This window comes from Mastigoproctus giganteus, chromosome 9 (genome assembly GCF_048544385.1).
Source record: "Mastigoproctus giganteus isolate SK-2022 chromosome 9, ASM4854438v1, whole genome shotgun sequence".
In the NCBI taxonomy this organism is placed as follows: domain Eukaryota; kingdom Metazoa; phylum Arthropoda; class Arachnida; order Uropygi; family Thelyphonidae; genus Mastigoproctus; species Mastigoproctus giganteus.
The window spans coordinates 86,685,556-86,705,695 of NC_143583.1; the positions used below are offsets into that span (position 1 = coordinate 86,685,556).

Below are 20,140 nucleotides of genomic sequence, written 5' to 3' on the forward strand. Positions count from 1 at the left end.
TTAAATCATATTACTGTATGCTACCCAATTTTACTGATGTTTTCAAGGATCAACTATGAAAATTGAGAGAATATTAATTGTAATAGAGCCATGTGATGCAAGAATGCAAGCATATGAGCTTATGTAGCATCAGCCAAAAATAAGTAAATAAATAAAAATAACAATAATAAAAAATTCACATAACCATTCCCTCTAAACGTTTGTCCAGTTCCTCCTTGAATTTATTTAAGCTATCAATTTCCACAATGACAGATGGAAGTTTGCTCCAGCAATTAACCACCCACTGGCTAAAGGGAAATTTCTGCACATCTATTCTACAACTGTCTTTCCTCAATTTGAATTTATGCCCCTTTAGGTTCGTAATCTGAGCAAGTGGAAGGATCCCATCAGAATTCAGCATGCTCAACTCATTCAAGGCCTTAATACACCTTAATCAGATCACCTCACAGGTGCCTAGTCTTCAGGCACTGCAAACGAGTGCCAAATAATACCATTATTACAAATATATAATATGTAATGAATATAATAATTCACTCTTGACCCATGTTTACCTGTAACCATTGTGGTCACAGTCTACAATGGTTACAGGTAAATGTGTATCATATTTTATATTGATGCATACCCATTGGGCTTTGGGTCCCAATCTATTTACCGTTAGCACCAAATATTTTGGATTTCAGAAATTAAAAATATACTTATAATCCGGTATACCTAAAACTAAAAACTTAATATGATAAAGATCTAGTAAAACTGTTATTAGGATTACAGAAAGGGGTATGCATGAGACATTCATTTAATACTGACTATCTGTCAAATCAAAGCCCCTGAGGAAGTAGCGGAGAGATGACCATGTGAAAGAATGTAACATTGTTCACTAATTAGGCCCAGAAGCATAACACCCAACACTGAGGAAAGGGTGTTAGAAAGAACATAATGTAGCATGTAACATCTGCAAAATCCTGTGGTGTTGAAAGCAAAAATTAAAAATGTATTATCTTATGTTTAATAAAATCACCCTTAGAAAAGGATTCACAGCTTTTTGCAAAACTAGTGCTCCCATAGTCAGTGGCAGATCTTAACAGAAAATGTGCATTATCTCGAAAAGTTCATTTCCGATTTTCACTGGGACTTTTTTCTTGGTTTAGTTTGTACGTTTCACCTTTAAATTATTGACCATCATTTTTGAAACATCCTGTGTATATATATATATATATATATATATATACAAAGGGTACTAGGAAAGTTTTGCAATATGACGCAACAATGAATCACAGGAAGCTGCTTGTTGCTGCATGTTGAGACATGTTCATACATGCATAGTAGCCGCCGCGCCAAGTCGATGGGCTCAGTTATTCATTAGTAGTGAGAGTGTAAAGTGCTTGCGATGGCATCGTGGTCACAAAATGAGATAAGGACAGTTTTGCGGTATAATTTCGTGCGTGGTTTAACCATAGACCAGTGCTTAGAAGAAATGACTCTTGCACTAGATGATGATTGTCCACATCGTACAACGATATTCAGGTGGCATAGAGAATTCCAAAGGGGAAATTTCACTCTGGAGGATTCGGGGAGAGACCGGGAAGGCCACGAACGTCAGTTACGGAGGAAAACGTTACTGCTGTGAGGAAAATGCTTGACGAAAACAGGCGAGTGACCTACCAACAGATAGAGGATACTTTGGGCCTAAATGCACCAGCAATTCGTTCGATTCTGCAAGATCATTTGCACGTGAAGAAACTTTGTTCTCTCTGGGTGCCGCATCAACTGACTGAAGAGGAGATGACACGACGTGTGACTTGGTGCCGGGAGATGTTAAAAAAGTTTGATAAGGGACAATCTCAGTATGCGAACAACATCGTGACAGGTGACGAGACTTGGCTGTAATATTACGATCTGCCGACCAAGGCTCAAAACAAAGTTTGGGTCTTTGATGATGACGAAACACCCGTAATTGTCAGAAAATCCCGATCTGTAAAGAAGAAAATGATAGCTGTATTTTTCAAATCGAGTGGAATTGTGGAACGTGTCGTTTTGGACACGCAGAAGACAGTCACAGCTAAGTGGTATACTGAACAATGCCTGCCTAAAGTCATTGGATCTATGAAGAACCTGCGGCCAAAGTCAAGAATGGACACCTGGTACCTCCATGACGATAATGCTCCAGCTCACCGCGCCAAAGCCTGCACCGAATATTTGACCACGACAGGACTGAAACTTCTCGAGCACCCTCCCTACAGTCCAGACCTTGCTCCCTGCGACTTTGCACTGTTCCCGCATGTGAAAATGAAGCTAAAAGGGAGGGGGTTTTCCAGTGATGAGGACCTTCTACGGGCTTGGGACAACGAGTGTGCTTTACTCCCTAGTGAAACTTGGCAGAACTGGTTTAAAGATTGGTTTTGGAGGATGGAGAGGTGTATTGAATGTAGAGGAAATTACTTTGAAAAAATTAAATAAACAAAGCTGTATTGCAAAACTTTCCTAGTACCCTTTGTGTGTGTATATATATATACATATATATATATATATATATATATATAGAGAGAGAGAGAGAGAGAGAGTATTTTGTAAAAGAAAATAGTTTCCTATATACATATAGTGTGTTTGCACAGTATATACAATGAAATCACAATTTCTGGATCCCAGTTTTGTTTCTATATTATACTGAAATACAATAAAATTTAAAAATTTCATAAAAATAACTTAAATCATATTTCAATCTTGTTATTTGTAATCTAACCATTCAAAAATCTATTACAGTAAGTAAAAGACAAATAAAATGGTTATACTTGTGATACATAAGACATACAGCTATATTTCTATAGGAAAAAAAATATGATTTTTACATAGTTAGCATAAATTTAGTTGGCATCGGTGTTTCTCAACTACTTTGTTGTATCCCCATCCCCAAGAAATCTTGCTGCTTCTGCAGACCTCCCTTCCTTGATAAGTTTCTCTGTCTACTCCCCCAATCATTAGTGGCTGATATATAAGTCAAGAGTTAACCAAATGGTTAGTTAAATCAATAGAATCCTCTACCCGACCCATCTCCTTAAAGATTAATAAGACATGTTGGTAGGCTGATTTTACACTATCATTGACATGAGATCCACTCATATCAATGAAAGTGCATTAAGAAGAAGAAGAAGAAGAAGAATTATATATTTATACCTGTGATGGACAACAAAATATGTTTAGTTCATGAAATGAATACCTCAATTTCCACTAGATATCCTAACTCCTTTTTGACCACTGACATTTTACCCAAAACTGACTTAACCAGGATCAATCACATTTTCAACTTGAGAGGAAAATCCACTTCCAAAAGAAAGGGCTCAGTACAGAAACAGACTGGTCTCTCCTCATCTTTCTAGGTGAAGTTTATATGGAGAATTCTGAATCATCTATTTTTTTTTTTCTGCCCCATCTCCAGGTCCGATATGTGGATGATGATTTAATTATCTGGAACAATAACAGGAATAAGATGGGGAATTTCTACCCCTTCCTTAACAATCACAACATTAAATTTTCCTTGGAAGTAGAGATATTAAGAATAGGAGATTTAAGGATTTAATTAAAAAAGTACGGGGCAGTGTTGGGAAAAAGTTGGAGAGTTAGGATTAAATTTTGAGTGTCTGCAATCCTATCCAGGATTGATTAACAATAGGAAGAAGCCTTGTTAATCAATTCAGTCCTGGAGAAACTCTGAATGGCTCATGAGGCAGAATTATGTTCTGTGCTTGTTATCAGGAGAGAGGGGTTTTTATAGGGACGGTACATACTTAAATAGAAGAGATGCAAAAATATTTGCTGATGGTATTGAGGCAGTGCTGCGTGGGTCAAAAAAACTGAGAGCTTGGAGGGATACACAGAGTAATACATTAACTAGAACCAGAGACAGAGGTGAAAATGATTCTTGCACTGCTTCTGTTGGAACATGCAGCAGCCAGGAAAGTAAGGTGTCGGGGATTTTAAGCCCTACTGTGTGTCATCATGAAACAAGAAAATACATGAGCTGTGTTAGGGTAACTAAGAATAAGAACAAGTGTGTATATATATATATACTTGCATGTACACTAATGCTAGGAACATAGTATATGAATTTGATGAATTTAAAGTGCTAATCAAGTCATCAAATGCAGATACTGTGGGATATCAGAGATGTGATGTCGGTCAGACATAAGGGATGCAGAATTTGAATATGGGGAGTACAATGTGTACACAAAGGACAGACAGGACAGGAGGGGGGGGAGAAGTCATTCTGCTCTTAGTTAAAAAGCATTTTAAATAAAAGGCAGCACATCCAGTTGACATGGATAACCAGTGTAGTGTTGAGTCAGTTTGGTGTGACATAAGAACTGGGAAAACAAAAATGAGAATATGAGTGTGTTATAGTCCTAATGACAGTGATGAGTACAACAAACAACTATACATATACAAAGAAGTAGAGTAGACCAGTGGGCGACTCCGTAGCCAGGTGGGAAGGAGCAGCAGTGCATAGCACACGCTTCTTGATTAGACCGGGGTTCAAGCCCGTCACCACCAAATACGGAGGATGCGGAAAGGTCAGGGAAATGACCACCGCATATCCCGGAGCAATATGGCCTTAGTTGCTAATGCTCCTAAAAACCAAATAACAAACAAACAAACAGTAGACCAGTAAATCAGAATGTCTTATAATAGAGGATTTTAACTTTCCAGATATTGACTGGAACTTGTGGGTTATTCATTCACACACAAGCATGACTATTTTCTACAGCAGCATGTTGAAAAAGCAACTAGAGGAAACAATACTCTTGATTTGATTATCAGTAGCAACTCTTCATGCATTAAGAACCTACAGGTAAAAGATCCTCTGGGTGGCAGTGATTACAATATGGTGATGTGGTACTTACTTAAAGATATAACTACTATCGAGGGTAAAGGGAAGGGCTTTTGCTTCTGTAAGGGTGACTAAAATGATCTTAGTCAGTTTTTAAATTCTATACAGTAGGATCGTCTGATGTTGCCAGCAGCAAATGCTAAAATGGTAAGCATACAGGGAAGTAATCATAGAAGCTATTAGGCTTTTCATCACAACTAATAAATACCATTCCAGGCTTAGACCTAAATGGATGTCAGATGAACAGATGAGAATTGTAGCTGAGAAGAAAAATGCATGGGATCCATATAAATTGTCTGGTGATATAGAAGCCTATAATAGATATAAACTTGTCTGTAACTGAGTCAAAAAGGAGGTTAGGCAAGTTAAGATAGATTATTAGAAATCTCTGGCAAAGAATGCTAAGAAATGCAGCAAAAAAAGAAAGGGATTGAATCACATAGGACCACTTGACAACAGTTTAACTGTTGATGATCCTGCCCAGGTTGCTGACAAACTGAATAGGTATTTTGCTTTTACAGTTATGCATAAAGAGTTCTTTAATGAGGGGAAATCCAGAAGTTCATCAGAATCTAACAGGGAGCTAAATGGTTTTGTGTTAACTGAGAGGAAAGTGTAAGAAGAATTGTTGAAGCTCAACATAAAAAAGGCACTTGGGTGGATGGGATATATCTAATTATATTAAAGGAGGCAGCAAAGAAGATAAGTCATAATCCTTAGCCTAAGCCTTAATCATGTGAGAATCTTTGGAATCAAGAGAGCTCTGTATGGACTGGTGATGTGAAAATGTATCCCAAATTCACAAATGTTCCTATTTGCGAATTTGGGATACTTATATCGCAGTCACAGCATGAATTTGTTATGGAACAATATTGTCTGACTAGTCTGATTGGATATTATAATGCCGTAACAAAAGATCTGGTTGCAAAAAATTATTTTGATATCATACTTTTGAAAAGACAGATGTAGAATAGATGTGCGGAAATTTGCCTTTAGCCAGCGGGTGGTTAATTGCTGGAACAAACTTCCATCTGTCGTTGTGGAAGTTGATAGGTTGAATAAATTTAAGGAGGAACTGGACAGGCATTTGGAGGAAATGGTGTGATTTTTTTTTTTTTTTTGGCTGATGCTGCATAAGCTCATACATTTGCTTTCTTGCATCACATGCCACTACTACTACATATATTTGGATTTCAGGAAACCTTTTGATACTGTTGCAAATAAAAGATTGCTGTACAAATTGGAGCAGTGCTGCATAAAGCCTTCTCCCAGTCTACCATTCCTTTATCCACAGCAAATACTGTGGATAAAGGGATGGTAGACTAGGAGAAGACAGAGTGTGGTTAGTAATGGCCACTGATCTTCATGAACTAATGTTATTGGTGGCATCCCCCAGGGTTTGGTGCTTGGCCCATTGTTGTTTGCTATATTTATTAATGATATTGATGAAATATATATCAAGCTTAATGTCTAAGTTTGCAGGTGATGCAAAGGTGGGCAGGCTGGTTAATGACAGTAATCAGGGTAAGCTGCTGCAATAAGATAAAAAAATAATTAGGCAAATGGGCTGAGAAATGGAAGTTGACGTTTAACATTGATAAATGCAAGATACTGCACATGGACAGCAGTAATCCCAAATTAACATATGAACTGTTTGGTGTTTCACTCAGGGCAGCAGAAAATGATAAATGCCTGGAGATAATTGTGCGGTCAGATATGAATTTCTCTGAGCAATGCAAACAGGCTGCCAGGACAGCTCATGGAGTTTTGTCTAGGATATACAGAACCGGCCGCCGTAGCCAAGTGGTCAGGCACATGGGTGCATAAGTACACGTGGCTTGAGTTATTGGGGTTTATGCCCGTGACTATTAAATACGGTGCTGTTTCTTTTATTCTGTCTGTCTTGTGAACTCCTCTGACCATTTGGTCATCCCGGAGTATAAACAGAAAATTTATTTAACTTTGCTAGCAGGGACAAGGAAGTGATTATCCCACTATAAGGCAATGGTTTTGCTGCATCTTGAGTACTGCATACAGGTCTAGAGGCCTAATTTTAGGAAGGATGTAGATCTGTTGGAACGTGTGTAGAGAAATGCAACGAGATTGATGAAGGGAATGAAAGGGTAGTTCTACCAATGTAGTTCTACCAAAAAAGGGTAGTTCTACCAATGAGGTAGTTCTACCTCAGTCAGATCACCTGCAAGGTGATCTGACTGAGGTTTTTAAGGCTTTGAATGGATTGTGCAAGCTCACTGCTAGTGGCATACTCTGTTTTTCTGAGACTACACACAATAGGAGGCATAAATTCATACTGAGGAAGGATGGTTGCAGGATAGACATGAGGAGGTTTGCCTTCAGCCAGTGGGTTGTTGACTTTTGAAACAAACTTCCATCTGGTTTTGTGGAGGTGGGCAGTTTGAATATATACCAGGAAGAACTAGACAAATTGTTGGACGGGTGGACAAGTGATGTGGGAGGGCTTTTTTTTTTTTTTTTTTGCTGATGCTTTATAAACTTGCTTCCTTGCATCTTATGCCACTAATAGTAATAATAATAAAACAATAATAATTAGAATCCATTAATAATAAATTAGCATACACTGTACTGTGTATGAAAATATTTCCGATTTATTATCAGCAGATCAGTCAAGATAAATATAATAATATTATGGAAGAGATGATAATTAAAGGGATGGTGTATAGCTGAAATTTTCAATCCCACTTTTCCCTCCCCTCTTCTTCTGTGCTAGAGTAAAGGCAAAAGGAAAAGAAGAAAAATAAATTAAAACATCTAGAATACTTAGTGCAATAACACTAAGTATTCTAGTGTTTGCTGTGATAACAAGGTAAGCACACCCTGATGAAAAAATACAATCTACAAAGAATGAAGCTTATCTGATTGGCTTGGTATCAGGCTTACAAGGCAAAATCCTGACTGACTTAAGAGGTTACAGGTAAAATGAGAAGAGTTCTGATTAGTTAGAATCCAGGGACCTAGTTGAAAGAACTACACCTTGGGCTTGTGCTTGCACCAGGCATTGGGGGAAGAGGCTGGAGTGACGACTTCCAGAGAGGTCAGCCTGTTTGCAGTTGTTGTGGGTGTGAGCATGTGCATGCACATCCACTCATTCATTATTACCCGAATACCAATATAACCTAAATACCCTTAAACAAGTTCTACTGAAAGATTCTATTATTCATATAAATAAAATGAAAAACTGTGTTGTCAACTGTTAGAAAAATCATACAAACCTGCTTCTTGTGTAGTATTCAATACACTCATACTCCATGTGCTTTCTCTTCGGCCATTAATCACTTTCACAGAGAACTCATATTGTGTGTTAGGCTTAAGGTCATCAATCATACAGTTCAAATCAGATGAATTAAAATAGCGATATTTAGGATTTGAAGAATAGGTATAACTTGTATAGCGAACAGTATAATAGCGACTATCTGTTTTCAGCTGGTTACGAGGAAGGGTTGTATCTGTCCAGTAAACAACTACTGTTGTTGAAGATAAGACAATAGCTTTTAACCCAACTGGAGGAAGCATAGGTGTTAAAGGTTCAGGAGCTATTAAGAATAAAAATAAATAAATAACATTTAATAATTGATATGAAAATATCAAAAGCATAGTATATATATATATATATATATATATATATATATATATACAGTATATATATATATATCATCTACAAACATATGTGTATCTATACACCACACATATGCACACACACACACACACACATATGTATATAATATAATGAAGTATTATAATATATTGTGAATATAATATTCATAATAATGTATGAATATTACTATGAATAGTGATCACTGGTTATTAGAATCAGCTGCTCAATAGAATCAAATTTCGAAGAACTGATCCAAATCAATAAAATGCACTACACTTTTATTGTTTACTAGAATCACATTTTCAGTAATAAGAATAAATTTTGAATACCTCTGTGATATTTTTCTAAAGCACATTTCTGGAGGTCACAACCATAAAACAATAAAAACAATTTGAAGTTTACAGTTTATTGGGCTTTTCTGTTAGTGCAATAAATGGGTAGTAAACTCGATCTTATTCATTTGTGATAATACCGATAGCTGGAATTCTGTGTTTTCATGTTATTATGGTGAAATGCATTTCCCATTCGCTGAAATCTGCTCTTCATTTCTAAATCTAAACTCCGTTTTGCTTGTGTGTGCTGTGTTAGTTCCAATTTGCCTGTGCCATGTGTTTTGTTATTGACTGAGACTTACCTTTTTACTGTGTTTTAAATTTTACTACCAAAAAAAAAAAAAAAATGTCAGTGAACAAAAAAGAGAGTGAATTTGAGTGTAAAAGATAAGGTTTTTTTTTTTTTTTTTGAAAACCCCAAACACAGGAGGTATTAGAACTTATAGCACTTTGTACCGTGCTTGGGCTGGAGATTGAGAAGATGAAAGAAGATATTTGTTGACATTAGACCTGAACTTCTGTAGACTGTAATTTTCAGGAAATACGTAGAGGCAGTAGGAAATCACCAAGAAAGAGACGAATGATAATATCCAGCTCAGGACCCTGGGTGTGCCAAGTCCATACTCACCAGATGAGCCCCTTGGGGATATGCCTTGCATTTGTGGATAATGAAAAGGCATAGAGACCCCATATATTATGATTTTGAAGAAAATATATGAGAATACTACCCCCTTTATTAGACTAGACAAAGATAGAAGCTAATTTAAAATTGAGAAAGGAGTTTGATAAGGAGACACAATATCTCCTAAGTTGTTTACTGCTGCTGTTGAGAAAGCTTTCAGAAGATTTTTTTAATTTATTTATTTATTTTTTTTAATGAAAACCCAAACACGAGAGGTATTAGAACCTATAGTACTTAGTACCATGCTTCAGTTGGAGGTTGAGAAGATGAAAGAAGATATTTGATACCATTAGACTTGAACTTCTGTAGACTGTAATTTTCAGGAAATACTTATAAAGGAAGGTTGTTCCAGAAAATGGCAGTTGAATGAATAAACGAGGAAGATGAAAGGTTGGTTCTGTGAGTTTGAAGTTGGACAATAAATGGATGTTGGCTGGTGGCAGGACGTGTTCGGAATGTTTTGAAAGAGAGAGCAGGAATTATAGAAGCCAAATCAGAGTAACAGTGCCCATGGAAATATCTGTAGAAAACGCATGCAGCAGAAACAGAATGTCTCTAAAATGGTGAGTGGAGAAACTCTGTTAGAGAGCAGTCACTAACTAACCTAACTGCCGTCTTCTGGATGGAATCTAGAAGCCTGAGAGAGGTTTTGGGGGCACCGCCCCAGATGTGGGAACAATATTCTATGGTAGGGCAGATTTGCGATTTGTACAGATTAAAAGCTGTTTGGAAGAAAAGTAACACCAACAGCAAAAGAAAAAAACCAATTTTTTAGATGCAGAGGACGCAATATTTGTAATGTGCTTGTGGCAAGAGAGATTAGAAGTCAGGGTAATCCCCTAAAGAGATATATCATTTTGCCTAGAAATTGGAGTGTCACCAAAGATAAGCAGAGGAGCAGAAGAATCCTTTTTACGTGATATAAGACAAGACTGAGTTTTAGAAGGATTGAAATCAACTAAGTTGTCCTTGCCCCATGGAGAATTACCTGAAGATCTGCATTTAAGGAATTGGTAGGGGACATTCGAGAAGTTGAAGCTGATTGAGCAGGGCACGTTTTCTCAAAATGGAAAATGGAATGCAATGTGCTATCATCAGTAAAACTATAGATAGGATTTACTGTCAATGGAAGAAGGTCTTCAATATACAAGAGGAAAAGAGTGGGTGAAAAAACTGATCCTTGGGGGCCATCGGAATTAGTGGAGAAGTTAGAAGACAGAGAGCCATCTACCATCACTCTCAGTGACAATCAGAGAGAAAACTGGATAACCAATTACAAAAAACAGTTGGCAAACCATAAGATGGAAGCTTGTTTAGAAGACCTTTATGCCAAACATGATCGAAAGCCTTTGAGATGTCAAGAGCAACTGCTTGTGTTTTGCCAAACTTTTCCATTGAATTTGTCCATAAATGGGTAACATAAGCCAGAATATCACTAGTGGATCGACACTGACAGAATCAATACTGGCGATCATTGATCAGACGGAAAGTTTCTAGGTAGTTTAAGAGTTAGCGGTTAATTGATTTCTCCAGTACTTTAGAAAGAGTAGAAGTAATTGCAATGGGATGATAATTGGATGGGAGGGATTTGTCACCCTTTTTAGGAACTGGCTGGATATGAGCAAATTTCCAAGCAGAAGGAAAAACACCTTTGGAATAAGACAGTGAAAAAAGGCAGAAAAGAATATTACTAAGTTCAGGAGCACAGGTTTTGAGAACAAGTGGAGAAATACTATCAAGACCTGGAGCTTTCTTAGCATCAAGATTCATCAAAATCCTTCTGACATCCTTTTGATGAAAGACCACAGGAGGCATTGAATGGAGCGTGTTGGGAATGGTGGGCAGTGTTTTACCAAGATCATTAATACGTGAGTTGGAAGAAAAATGGGATGCTAGCAGGCCAGCTTTATCATTGGCTGAAGTGATAACAGAGCCATCTGGTTTTGACAGAGGCAGGAGCAGAGATGGGCAAAAGTTGTGGCCAATAGCTTTGGCAAGAGACCAGAATGCTCCACTGCCATTAGGGCAAGAAGCAAGTTTTCTTCTCTTAGCCTGTTCAAAATCTAGTTTGGACTGATTAATAAATGCTTTACAATTGTTGCGAGCTTTGGTGTAGGCAGAAAATGAAACTGAAGAATTGGAAACAAGCCAATTACAATATGCAACATTCTTCTTTTCAACCACCTTAGCACATTTATTGGAAAACCATGGTTTAGAAAGAGGACAAAATTTTAAAGTGGAGCGTGGAATAAAGGATTCCATTCCTACAAGAATAATTTCTCGGACATAATCTGTGCAAATGTTGACATCAGAAGTTTTGAAACAGTAATTCAACCTATCAAGTGTGTTGGAAAAAGATCGTGTGTTGGCTGTATGGTTAGGATTGTCCGGTATTCTTGTAGGTAAATGAACAGTCTGTGCAAGGTCATTAGTAATTGCAAAAGCTTCAGCATCTCGATCAGCTGGGTCAGTGTGACTAGAAACCGGAAGCCAGCTGGAGTTGTGAACATTAAAATCACCAAGGAAAATTACCTCCATGTTAGGAAAGTTGGACTAGAGAAAGTCAAGTTGCAAAGAGAGGAAGTCAAAGAGCTCCAAGTGGTAAGTGGAGTTGAGAGAATGGTAGAGACAACAGATGAATTTGACACAATGAGGTAGAAAGATTTTAAGCCAGAGAAGATTCCAAATTACCATACTTCTGTCATAATATTAGAAATAATTACAGAGTTTTGTTGATGTATACTATAAACACATAACAACTCAAAACCTGGAAATTATTGAAAATTGTGAATTTAAGATATAATGTCCTATGGAATCAAGTTTGGCACTAAAATTAGGTTAAGTTTAAGACAGATACATTTGGGCTTATTTCAGTTTTGTTTAAAACTTTCATACAAATGTGGCATAATTATCAAAGAGTTCAATATATGGATTATACTTGCTGAAGAAACCATCAGGAAAGCCTTTTTAAGCAGTTGAAAATTAATATGGATTCCAGAGTTTTTAATATAAATTGCTAAAAGAACAGTTCAAAGAAGCATATAAAGACTGTAATAACTCCAACAGACAAAGCTATGAACAACTATGAACAGTATGCACAAAATTTTTCAATGAAAACTTAATGAATTACATAGTGTACCACCTACCAGGTCAATGAGGCTAATTCAAATAGCACTGCTATACAATTACTTGAATTACAGAAAAAATTAAATATCAAAAATAATAACACTACATTTGTATATTTAATAGCAAAATTTCATGAATCTTCAATGGTTATCATATCATGTAGGAACAATTATGAAAAAACAACCAATAAAATACTAGAAAAATTACTAAAAATAATAATCATTGATAATTTAGACAACACTAGATTTATTAATAATAATTCTGCAGTATCAGGAGGGATAAAATCACTTAGTAATGAGATTCCCCATATTGGCTGATATGACTTTAATAATCTGTTTACAATTAGTGGACATCCACTTTATGATTGATTCACTGTACGATAAAATCACTTTATGATGAACTCTCCATAATAAAATACCATTCGGTATACAATATGTAATAAGCGTTGATCATTGTGTTCATGTTTGTGAATCAAATTTTAATTCTACTAATAGGCGAAAATAGGAGGAATATTATCTACAAGCTATAAAAGTAAAGATATATTAAGCACAAATTTATACTTTATTACCTTACCAATTAACAAAATTAAATAATACGTGAAAATCGGAAGAATATTTTCCACAGGTTAGCAAAATAAAAATAAATTTATGTTTATGTATGTAGCTTAATTAATACTGTAATATACATACTAACTAATTGATATTTCTGTTCACTGACTTTTTTTTTTTGGGTTGTAAAATTTAAAACAATATAAAAGATAAGCAATCAATAACAAAGTACATGGTACGCAGATTGCAACTAACACTATACGCACAAGTGAGATATGAAGTAACAAGTTACAAAGCTTAAAAATAGGAATGAAGAGAATTTTTTATATGATTTACTGAAAGTTTTTTATATGATTGAAGACTATAATAACATAAAAACCCACAGAATTCCAGTTATTATCACAAATGCAATAAGGTCGAGTTTACTATGTTTATGATAGATTGCACTAACAGAAAAGCCCAATACACTGGAAACCCCAATTTGTTTTATGGTAGTGACCTCCAGAAATATGCTTTAGAAAAATATCACAAAGGCATTCTAAAATGATTCTTATAACCGAACAAGGCGTGTTTGTTTTAACTGCGATCTCCAGGGTTTCCCCCATATACCACAGTAGCATCTAAAAAGGCAAAAGGCCAAGGCTGGAAAGTGTATATATGTAGGTGTGTAAGTATGTGTGTTGTTATGTTGACTGTTGAGTGCTAGCACCTGGCAACCTCGCAGCCAGGGGGCAGGGGACACCTAGTTCCCTGCCCTCTGACTCCCAACCTTGGCCAAGAGGAGGCGTGCCAGGGACTGCTTTTAAACTGAAACACTTAATGGGGCTACAGGCAAGCCTGGGAGCCCCAAGGTGTTTAGGGAAAGGAAGTGGATATAAGAATGAGAAGTATGGGAATTTGGAAGGGAAAGGAAAGTTGGATAGAAAATAAAGGGAAGAAGAAATAGACATCCCCTGAAATAGAAGAAAGAAGAGAAAGTAAATAATACAAAGTATTCAGGTATTTTATGAAAAGGAAAATGGGTAATAGAATGAGAAGTACGGGAGCGGGGGGGGGGAAGGGGAAATAGAGATAGAAAGTAGGGGAAGAAGAAAAAGACATCCCCCAGAAGAATGAGTAACATAGAGTCAGAAAGTACAACAGATTTAAGAAAGACTAATGAACAGATACTTAATCTAAACTTAAGACCAAATATCAGTCAACCATAAACAATAACAAACCAATTCTATTTCCTGAATCCTAACATTAGGTGAACAGGAAACAAAGAAAATCATGTCTAGACAAAAGCTAAGTTGTTTTAAGCCTCATTACAATTCAATACTATTAAAGAGTTAGCAATACCCAACCACAAGTACAGCAAGAAACAATAAAACAAAATTAGAATACATTTCCGCAACCAAAATCATTCCAGCCCCTCCCAACTCAGGAGAAGAAACAAGGCCAATTTATAGCCTCTCCACAAAAGCAAGAATAATTTCCAAAAGGACATCTCCCATTTACATAACACATTGGCCCAAACAATTGTTAAGGGAGAAAAAATCAGTTATTTACAATAATTTAACTATTTATAATAAACATCCTGAAAACAATATATACCTAATTAATACAACTACAAATCACAAAAAACAAAACAATGACATAACACTGTGTAGCCAACATATTAACTCCACAATGTTTATCCTCTAAATGCAGAGGGAGGCCACAATAACTTCCAGAACATATATATACACTTTACAGCCAATGAAGGGCCAGTCAATCACCAACTCTACATTTCAGGAGATTATCTTGCCAAGCACTAACTAAATAGGTACTGAGCCACCAAACCAGAGGTCCAAAACACTATGACTGTTGAGGGTTCAACCCTCAACAGTCAAGACTTCCAATATTAAGACATGGTGCAAGTGAGTCCACACAAGCCCACATTCTAAAAAAGGCTCAGTTCAATGCATTAGTTTGTTAGACAACTAATAATTAATAATCTTTTAGGAGAAACACACAACTCCAGTTCTTGCCAGTAAGTAATTCAACAAGTCATAGAGACAGTAACTGTATCACCAATACCTGGATAATAACCAGGACTATGAAAAAAAAAAAAAAAACCACAAGATCGAACATACAGTAACAGTTCCAATCCAGCTAGTTCATCAATAACAAAATGAAAACCTTATAGTATATGCTATTAAACCAAAAGTCCTTGGCAATAGACATTTCCACCCTAATAAATCAAGTTCAAAAAGGGCAAAATCAATTTACCAAAACAGTTCTTTTAAACACAACTAGGTTTTTATTGCTAATGGCCGTGATATATAATTGAAAACAAGTTGTAGATTCTGCAACTTTGATATTTATTGTCAATTAACATGCACTTTCTATCAGAATCCCAACAACCCAAGACAAAAGTTCAATTAATTTCATCCAAATCTAGTCAGGAACCATCACTAGGTAGTCTATTATTTAACCTATTTACAATCAGGTCTAAATTCAGTTCACAACTTAAACATGCCTTGATCAGCCAATCACGAGCAATAAACTATCTAGGATTCCAATCTCAAATCCAAAAGCTGACAGTATAAATATTTACACATGTTAAACATTTCCATGATTTACACATTTTATCAATGTAATTTCATTAGATACATTTACTCAAACAGACAGCATTTCCAGAAATTACAAAACAGAACACGATTAACACATCCAGTAAAATTAACCATGGTCATTGAGATTGCCATGCATAATAAGCTTCCTTCTGCTGAATAATTTATCAGCAAATTCCACTAATGCTGTCGAATTTTCTCTATTTACAAGAAAATGAAACATATCACTCCACTTATATATATTTGTAATCTATATCTAAGGTCTACGTAAGACACACAGTCAAAGATCACGTGTGCTCAACAGTTTCTGGGGCACTGCAATGACAGTTAGGAGAGTTTGAAAGGCCAAAGGAAAAAAAGCTTAGAATTTAAGCTTTTATGACCTGTTAAAAGAAAAGATATATATAAACCTGGAGAAAACCAGGTCAGCTGTTGCTTACTGAATTCTGTTATAAAAAAAAAAAAAAAAAAGTAAATTGCAGCCATTATCAACCCACTACAGGATGGAAGCCTCCTCAACAATTCATGCTGAGGGAAATGGACCATAATCTGCCACGCTGGTCCAGTGCAGGTTGGCAGATTAATCGTATTCAGCAGTGAGGGACTTGAACCCCAGTCTACTCAAAGAGCGTGTGCTACTGCACTCCCGCTCCTGACCACTCGGCTACGGAAATTCTGTTATATTAGGCATAAACCTGTGAGTATTTCTTCCAAATTCCGATAGAGACCAATCGTTCTGCCAGTCCCTAACAAACTGCAGTCTAAGCCTAGAAATAGCTTCTTTTTTTTTTTCAGAAAGATTCAAATCGACTGAATAGGCTCCTCTGCACAGGAATATTTTTGCATTTGATTATACAAGAGATATTGTAACATAACCTCATATTGTATGGGGATCCTGCCACACAAAACCTGTAAGGCCACAGTTGAGACTGTCCTATAGGCACAAGAGAAAGCCAGCAGGAAGAATCTTTGGGCCTGCAGTAGATATTTTTTAATTAGGCAATTATTAAACCTGAAGCCCCAAGCACCAGCTGCATAACATATAATAGGAATAAATATACTAGAATAATAAAACTTAAGGGTCGAGGGTTTGAACCCCCAATGATTTTTTGTAATTCTAATAATTTTTCTAATAACACCCTTAATTTTTTGTAAGATATACTTCATATGAGTAATGAAATTAAATCTATTGTCTATCATAATGCCTAAATATTTATATAATCTAGTAATTCTGATTGCCTGATCATTCAATCTGACATCTGGAGGCCTATTTAAGTTAAGATAACCCTTCAATAACGTCTGTTTTGGTTTTTGGAATGGAAATTTGAAATATTTGTGAATTTTGTACCAATCATTCAAATCCTCCAAAATGAAGTTTGCCTATTTTCCAATTCAAGACGGAACTGGCCGAAAACAAGAACAACTAGATTGTCCACATATGCAATTTTCATAATATTCTCATGTTGGATGGGAAACCCTGTAAAGACCCAAAGAGATGGTAATATTTTTATCAAAAAAATAGTTGGAAACCACATGATAAAATGGAAGAGAGACCCCGGCCTCCCTGAACCTTGCCAGGATGCTTTGCCACCAAATGGTGTCAAAGGCCCCTTTGAAGTCTACAAAGAGGCTGAGGACATACTTGGACTCAGAGGAAGACAAAGAATCAATGGTCAACTTTATAGCATCGACAGTCGACTTGCCTTTAGTGAAGCCAAACTGCATATGGACATTCAGACCTTTAGCAGAGTAATATGTTTGAAATCTAAAGACAACAAGCTTTTCAAGCGCTTTGCCCAATATGGGCAACAAAGCAACCGGCTGTAAGAACCAGGAACGCTAAACTGTTTTCTATGGTTTTTTAACAATAGCTTCAGATTTGCAATCTTCCACGACAAAGAAATATACCTTCTTTAAGAAGAGCATTCATCAAGTTAGAAATGATCTGCGGACACACTTTGCAGACACGTTTAAGGACAGCAACCTCAATCAAATCCAAGCCAGGACATTTCCCGTCTTTCATAGAAAGGATCGCTTGATTAATTTCTTCATTCAAAAAAGGTTCTTTAAAAGCCTCTCCTTCATATATTAGATGTTTCATTCTGAGGTCTGTCTGCTCAGTGCCCTCAGGTACTGTGACATCCTGATACATTAAGCTATCTAATATAGCATTTATTGACTCACTCCAGGAAATAGTCTCCATGCCTCCAGATGTCATAGAAGAGAGCATGTCACCCAGATAAAACTTGTCCATAACTAACTTGTAGGGTAAACCCCAAGGATCATTACTGATAGTAGTATTTAAGAGGCAGTCCCAGGCATTTTTCTTTTCATGATATATATAGTATTAAAATATGTTTGCCTAGCAGCCATATAGATATGTTCCAGACTTTCTATTTCCCCTCTGAGCCTATTACCTCTTTTTGCCCTTTGAAAATCCCTTCACGAATTCTTTACATTTCTCCTGTGATCACTCAATTCCACCGACCACCACCGAACAAAGTTTTTCTTGTTTCTTTTTTCGAAGAGAAGCATCACAAACCATCACAATTAACTTTTGGACCTCAATAGCCTGAGAATCTGCATCCAGAATTTTAAGTTCTTCTATCTTTTTGCATAGTAATAATTTCCCGAAGTTCTATATCTTGGAAAGTCATGAGAGTCACGCAACCCTCGAGAAAATGGAACAAAATCCAAAGTGAAAGAAATAGCATTGTGGTCACTCCCAGACCACGAAGTATGCACTTTCCAATCCCTGATGAGAGAACCAAAGGTAGAATTAGACAAAGTAATATCTATATATGACTGCCTCCTAGAGGACATGAAGGTAGGAGGACGATTGGGAGTGTTCCAAACTGTCAAATTCTTAGTCCTAATGAACTCTTCAAATAACTCCCCCTTTGGGTCTGAGATAGGACTATTCGATGCTAATCCTAATGAACTCTTCAAGAAACTCCCCCCTTTGGGTCTGAGATAGGACTATTCCAAAGGGTGGAAGATGCATTAGCGTCGATCATGAAAATAACCTTTCTACCTGCTAGCCTGTGTAAAACATTTTCAATATAATTTAGAAAAAGATTAATATCCTGATTAGGCTGACTGCACTGGAAATAAATGGAAATTGCAAAAATTTGGCTGAATCTACCCTCCAAGCAAACACAGGCAGCGTGAGAAGAACAAAGACTGGCTATCTTGGTCACTGTGATTTCAGGAGCAGCAACAACTAGAACTGCCCAGACTTTAGCAACAGCATTGCTGCCTTGACCAGAAAAATCTGTATTAGACTGAATGACCCTACAGCCATAAGGAAGACCTTTGACTGCACCTTTATAAGAATAGACTTCTTGAAATCCAAGAATATGTATGTTATATTCAGTTATTATTTTGGACAGATCAGAGATGCTATGCTGCCAGTTCAGTTGCAGCACATTAAAGTTTCCTCTAAAATCCATATTTTTATTTGATGTACTAGGCATAATCTGTTCTTATTTTGGTAGCTTCTTGGGCCCTTAAATATATTTGGGACACTTACTATCTCAGTATGAATGATCTGCCTTTCGCTTTCAAGCCTTACAGTTGGGGCAAACAATGAGAGCCTCCTTATTCGGACATTCAGTTATATGGTGACCAATGTACCCACAATGGCCACAAGTACTACCAACCTGGTGACAATTTCTGGCCGGATGGCCATAATTTAAAAAATATCTAGACGCTGTTAAAAAGTCCTTCCTTCACACCATGGACAGACCAAGTAATATAGATCCTACCACCAGAATCCATAATTGCCCTTCTAATCCAACCCGAAATTTCAATGATCCAATGACTGTTGTTTCTAATCCTAGATTTAATTTTGAATCTAATTTTAAATTCCTCCTCTGAGATGCCCAAATTTGCTTAAATTCCTCCTCTGAGATGCCCAACTCAAGGTTTTTACCAAAGACATCCTCAAGAAAATCCTCATCAGATATGTCCTTGCCAACATCATAAACAATCAAAGTTTATGATGTTGGCAAGGTCAGAGACAGCTTTTTAGGAAGATCAACCGAGAGCTTCAGCTCTTTAAATTTTTCACAATTTTTAAGTTTTTCTAAATCTGAGTTCGTAGGCATCTCTATCAAAATTCCTTTTTCTCTTACCTTTCTTACAGATTTAATTTTTACCTTTTTAAATTCATCTTTAAGCCTCTTAGACACCTCAGATTTCACTTCTTCACTAGTTTTGTAGACATTGTCTTTGTCTGCATGAACAATAATAACGTAATAACGTGTTTGGGCTGAGGTCCTTTCACATCCAAATTCTGAACATTTTGTGTGCCCACATTTAAGGCAGCCACACCTGCATAGCT

The 20,140-nt window shown here is 36.5% G+C and overlaps 1 protein-coding gene across 3 annotated transcripts in view; it reads right to left on the reverse strand.

The window, feature by feature from the left end:
- fra (neogenin protein frazzled) overlaps positions 1–20,140 on the reverse strand; it is a 442,642-nt gene that overhangs the window by 112,121 nt on the left and 310,381 nt on the right. For all 3 annotated transcript variants that reach the window (XM_090381703.1, XM_090381704.1, XM_090381702.1), the window contains exon 16: positions 8,131–8,451. In XM_090381703.1, coding sequence (XP_090237829.1) covers positions 8,131–8,451 — 321 coding nt within the window. The remainder of the gene's footprint in view (positions 1–8,130; positions 8,452–20,140) is intronic.